Source organism: Branchiostoma floridae, chromosome 14, assembly GCF_000003815.2.
Source record: "Branchiostoma floridae strain S238N-H82 chromosome 14, Bfl_VNyyK, whole genome shotgun sequence".
In the NCBI taxonomy this organism is placed as follows: domain Eukaryota; kingdom Metazoa; phylum Chordata; class Leptocardii; order Amphioxiformes; family Branchiostomatidae; genus Branchiostoma; species Branchiostoma floridae.
In genome coordinates, this window is record NC_049992.1 from 19114589 (window position 1) to 19120736 (window position 6148).

At 42.0% G+C, this 6148-nt stretch overlaps 1 protein-coding gene across 1 annotated transcript in view; it reads left to right on the plus strand.

The window, feature by feature from the left end:
* The first annotated feature begins 1445 nt into the window (after positions 1 to 1445).
* Positions 1446 to 6148, plus strand: part of LOC118430769 (6-phosphogluconate dehydrogenase, decarboxylating-like) — an 11911-nt gene continuing 7208 nt past the window's right edge. The window contains exons 1-6 of the mRNA XM_035841791.1: positions 1446 to 1593; positions 3782 to 3815; positions 4111 to 4152; positions 4566 to 4745; positions 5442 to 5507; positions 6001 to 6119. Of these exons, the coding sequence (XP_035697684.1) occupies positions 1448 to 1593; positions 3782 to 3815; positions 4111 to 4152; positions 4566 to 4745; positions 5442 to 5507; positions 6001 to 6119 (587 nt within the window). The 5' untranslated portion in view covers positions 1446 to 1447. The remainder of the gene's footprint in view (positions 1594 to 3781; positions 3816 to 4110; positions 4153 to 4565; positions 4746 to 5441; positions 5508 to 6000; positions 6120 to 6148) is intronic.

The following is a 6148-nucleotide window of genomic DNA, read 5'->3' on the forward strand; positions in this document are numbered from 1 at the left end:
GTTAGACAGATAGAGATAGAACTGTTATAGATATACAAGCGTACAGTTGAACTTATTTTGAAAGTGGGTGGGTCTGATAGTGGGGGGAAGGCGCTGAAGCTGTAGTGTGTCCAGGAAAGCCATACTTCGGCGGGTTCTACCGGGTAGCGGGAAAATCCGGGCACATGAAGGCCGGCAGCGGTTAGAACATATGGGTTTACCCCCCGGGATATTAATGTGTAGTTCGTATGATGTTTCCATAGCAGGTCAGGGGTGTCCGGCGTTTCATGTAATTGTCGGAAAGTCTGTATGTTTGTGTTTATTTGTTGAGGAGATGTTAATGTCGAGAGGTAGAGGCGAGCGAGAGCAGTGGTAGAGAAGAGTTGAGACGTAGGTGAGGTGTCGAGGTTAGGAGACCAGTGTATGTGCGTCAGTGGTTGCTTTGCGTTGTCCTGTCCGACCCCAACCTCTACAGGCGAGACTCCACAGCACGAATCGGCAGACAACGACGCCCCGAGGGCCCGACGTCGTAGAGGAGTCGTCGTCGTGGGAGCATCCAGCCGGGAGGCCTCTGTGGACAAGACAAGCCTCTTCCCGACGGGCAGAGGAGTTCCTGTCGTTTCTCTGTGGTTCCGGGACACACCCGGAAGTGCACAAGCCGGCCGCCGAGGAGGAAGTTGGCGCGGGACACCTGGCAACCATTTGATGAACTTTTGTTGTTGTAAATTGTTATGTTTTTGTTGTTGTTTTGTAAATGTCGGAATGTCGCTGACCTACATTGTAGAAGAATTAGTAGTATTGTATAGAAGTATGTAAAAGAAAAGCGGTGATGATCTTCCTGATAATATGTCCCGGTAATCAATAATTGATAACAGCTGTCAACAATGTGGAAATTGTTTTAAAAAATGTGGGGTGAGGTGTCACGAGGTGACAGCATGACAACACCCGTGGAGTGGGGAGTGTCATCCGGGTAATGGGGAGCAGATGTAGAAGGGTTGGAGAAGTGACACGTATGAGGATAAGGGATTCGAGCCTGGGACTCCAAGAGAGCAAGGACGTTACATGTTTAGCACAGCTCCGAATAAAGTCTATCTATCCGCAAACATCATGCCTCTGTCCTGATTCTACTTGACTCACACCATGCCACCGTGACATTTTTTACTCTTATTAGAACCAACAGGGTAAAATGTATACATATATCATTATTGGTCCTGAAGAAAGCAAATTTGATCTGTGTGCACCTTTTAATTACTACCTTTTAATAGTGTCAGAAGAAAGTTTAGAATTGTTCTACATATACATTACCATGTTTAATTTTAATTTCTAATATGTAATTTGCTTGATTTAAGAACTGATTTACGCCTGAAATTCAGCAAATGATATTTTACCAAATGTCATTTGGTGTGTCCTTAGAGTACCTGCTATTTATAAGCATCTCGCTAGGTGCGCTGTTGTGCACGTGCGGTGCATGACTTGCAGGCTGCTCAGAACAGCTGCGCACTGGTCACCCTTCAGTCCAGCTGACACACACAGTGGCACGCACACGCCCCTGTCTTCTTTCTCCGGACTTTCTGGACATTCTAGTCAACGTTTCGCCATGGCACCCGAACCACAGTAAGTAGACACATTTAGCAAGGGGTCTAGTATCCGGTAAATGTCTGTTTCTTCCGCTGGGGGTGTAGAATTCGGTGAAAAGGAGTTACTTCCGCGTTGGGCCAGGCCAGGAGACATACCTGTTGTATGCAAATGTGTTACATACAACTATCTAGGTATTAAAACAAGCGTGATCTAACTAGAACAGAAGTGTGTAGGGATTGTGGATAAACAGTGTTGATTTTGCTTTTGTATTGGGTCATCTGAAGTCATTTGAGGCTATTTTTCTTCTACAAATTTCATTGTAACGTTACTAATACTAGTAAACCGTTAAATCTTTCTTACATGCGATTTGACCTGCTTAATAAATTGTCATTGCAAGGTCCTTGGTCAGACTCCTTGGTCAGACCCATAGGTAAATAGAATTTAGAGTTATTGCTTAATGTCGTGTCAGCATTTAATTATTCAAGCGCTGTACGTAGAAAAAAAATCCTTCCTTCCCTCTCCGATCTATTCTTACCAACCCAGTATTTAGCGTTGTCATGGTTTGTAAGTCCTCAGTGTTTAACATTATGGGCGGGACTAGGGTCAACAGGTACACAAAGCTCATTGTAAGCGAACAGTGGCCCTCTAAGTAAACAGATGAACCTGTCGAACAACTCTAAGGTACTCTGCATTTTCTGTAAGGCCCCGAGGGCTCTCAATGCCAGGGTGAGATTTTAGAGCAGTCCACATTTCTTGGTAGTGAGGAAGTAAGGTGCAGGAAGTCAGGGTTCCCAGAAACTACTGTATCAGCTTTCAGAATCAGAGGCACAATCACTTAAGTATTTGATACATCACTAGTTTACAACAGTCTTATCTTTCACCTGCCTGGCAAAAGTATGTGTGTAGGCAAACTGAAGACACTTGCAAGTTGCCACGGTGACTGTCTTATTGAGGTCACCTGAGTTGTGCTGAATGACAGCTTGCTCCAGACCCAGGGCTGGCCCTCCTATCATAACATAAGCTCCTCACACTTCAGCCCCTGGCTGCCAAGAGAGTGTAGTCAGCTCACTGAATACCAATACCAATAGAATAAGGGCAAATCAAAATAGGCTAAAAGCAATGTTCAGAAAGTATGAAGACCCTTATCGTGATGAGTCAGCAAAATGATCATCCTTTTATTTGTCATTAAAAACAAGGAGGAAATGGAGGTAACATCAATCAACCAATTAACCAATCAGTCAATTGATCAACTGATAAAGAATTTTAAATTTTGACTGACAGCAATGTTCAGCAAAAGAAAAATTAATACGCAATGATACTAATATTTAAGAAACTGTCATCCCAATAGACAACCTTTGTCAGTTCAAGGACGTTATATACTAGTAACTTATATAATGTCCTTGATTAATTATAGGAATGACTGAGCTTGTCATGAACACCCTGCAGTGCCCATCATAATGTTTCGCCCTGCAAAGTCCCGCTGCGTTTCTTTGTCCGCAACCCGGCATGACTAATATACATGTATAAGTTATAACGTCCTTGAGCATTCAAAAGTCAAGCTTTCAGCTGAATATAAGCTCTGTCCAAATATCAGCAACCATATGGCTTCTCAAATCTCCTTTTACACCCTGCCCTCCATTTACTTAACTTATGTAACTAAGTTTCTATGATTCAGAATGACAAGCACATTTATAGTCAACATTACTATCAGGGCTAAGTACAAAGACAAACACTCAAGTCAAGTTGAGGGCTCGATGAAGCTATTTCTTTCATTTGCCACTGCTAACAGCATGACTCTTGACAAACAATTTGCTCTCCAATTTTTTTAGTATTAGAATAGTAGAGTTTTCTTTTACCCAACCAGTTACAGTGTTAGTATTACCTCCTAACATTTTGATGCCTATCAGACATCTGCTAACCAGCTGCTGCCGCGCCGCGTGCCTGCAAAGCTGGTGTGTTACGCCGAACGGCGGTTATACCGGCTATATACAGACATCTTGCTCAGAGCTTCTAACTGGAGTTCTGTTTCTCGCCACTATATCAGTATATGTTGCTGATGTATGTAGTGCTTTTGTGGTGAGAACACAATCCCAAACGTGGCTAAGTTTACCACCGACCCCCCATCACGGTTCATGACTTTTTAGCATTAAATTTTTAACTGAACATATTAAGTTGTTGTTTTACCTTGCCTGGTTTATTGAATATTTCTCTATTGTTATTTCAGAGCTGACATTGCCCTGATTGGTCTGGCTGTGATGGTAAGTAACCTCAACAACAGGTCATAAATTAATTCATATTTAAAAATTTACAGTTATGAAGAATTTGAGTGAGACTTTGCAGAGTTTGGTAGATTATGAAATGGCTTCACAAGCAGAGGCAAGTAGTACCTCAAAGACATGATTATGTCAAGGAAGTATATTTTTAGTACAAACAAATGAACTTCATTCATCTTATTATTTGTAATGAGTTTTGCTGTTCAAGCAACACTTTTTAAATAATTGCAGTTCTTTTTAATCTACTGTTAAATTTTCTTCTCTTTACGTTTTTTTCCAGGGCCAGAACCTGATCTTGAACATGAATGACCATGGCTTTGTGGTGAGTCCTGACTTTCAGATGGCTTCACCTTTGTCTTGATTTACGAATGAATGTTTCATTTGATAAATTCACAACCAAATCATATCCAATACTATACTATGATATTGATAGCCATGCCTGAATTCTGGACCTGGACATTCTAATACTAGGCAATGTCCCTTTGTTGGTTTCAGGCACTGAAGGAATCAAGTCATGACTATAATGGTATTAAGTACTTTTTGAAATGAAAATTGGTATTCAAACCATATATTTGTACTTCATTGCACCAAAGGAGCAAAGATTAGAACTACAGGCATGTTGAACTCTTTTAAGAAATCTCAAGTGAACAACACCAGCCGAAAAAATAGATAGTGAGTGAGTTTTTTTTGTTCAAAATAGTAGCTTCAATATCTTTTACAAACGTTCTTTACCAGGTCTGCGCCTTCAACCGTACTGTCTCCAAAGTGGACGACTTCCTGGCAAAGGAGGCAAAGGGTACGAAGGTCGTCGGAGCCCGCTCCATGGAGGAGATGGTTGGGATGCTGAAGAAGCCGAGGCGAGTCATGATGCTGGTCAAGGCTGGCTCAGCTGTGGACGCCTTCATCGACAAACTGGTGGGGAATGTTTCTCAGATGTAGTTGTCAACAGAAAGTTAACTTAAAGTGAACGTCCATGCTGCAGTGAGATATTTAGGTGAATCTATCACTACCAATTTAGTCTAATTTCTAGTACAGTACAAGCCTTATAGTTATACTTATGACCCCCTCCTGCAAAAGTGGTGTGTATCTGATCACATAACTGCAGGAGATACTAGCTAGTAGATTAGGGTCATTCATTCTGTGAACAAGGTCAACGAAGTTCGTTCGAAAATTCAGAGGGGTCCCTATAGTGTTAATTCTAGTATTGGATGTCAAGTGTTCGCATTTTCTGTACAGTCAAAGCCATTTAATTGCACACCCTGTTTGACAATGTATTTTGTGCAATTATTCACCTCACCTCATTCAGGTGGTGCAATAATGCAAAGTTATCTAGCTGCACCGCACAACTACAGCGTTTGGGAATTCATTGCAATTAACTGGCTTCTACTGTACTATGCAGAGACCTTGCCCTGTTGAACACAGGGTTTGGGCATTTTATATAATTTACTATCTTCTACTATACTATACAGACACCCTGCCTATAATAATGCCAAGGACATTATCAACAAACAAACTCACCTAACACAAAGGGCTTTAGGTACATCACTGGTTTTCTGTTTAGTTAAAAATTTGATCACGACTTTCTAATTCATTATTGATGGTTGTCCTCAGGTGCCCCTGCTGGAGAAGGGTGACATCATCATCGATGGTGGAAACTCAGAGTACACAGACTCAAGGGTATGTCTGGAGTTTTATAAGGATTAAAACCTCATTATGAAAAATCAAAGTCAACGGTCCTCTATTGCAAACCTTGGACTTATGAACAACTTGCGTTGGTAGTCCTCTTTTCACCCACAGTAAGTCCAATGGTCTGAAAATGGGCTTACTCAGGGAGGACTGAAGATGGACTTACTGCCATAATTGGTGTGAAGGACTTACTCTGGATAATAGTCCACCAAAACTAAAACAAACAGTCTTCAGACGTAGCAAAATGGGGTGGACTTACTCTCCCTCTGGCTCAAGTAAGTCCATGTTCAGTCTACAAAATGTACATTCATCCTCTTTTAGGTCCCAGGTTTGAAGTAATACTAAGGTAGCTGTATAGCGCCACTATTGTTTCAAGGATTCTGAGGATAGCTTTCATTCACCCTACTTTTTGTAGTATAAGACTAGAAACCCTTTATTTAACTCTAACTCCTTGAGAATATAACCATTTCCTCCACGCCTACAGAGAAGGTGTGCAGCTCTGAAGGAGAAGGGTCTTCACTTTGTGGGCAGTGGTGTGAGCGGGGGTGAGGAGGGGGCGAGGTATGGCCCGTCCCTCATGCCGGGGGGATCTCCTGAAGCCTGGTGAGTAGGAGAGGGGGATGAGTATAGGT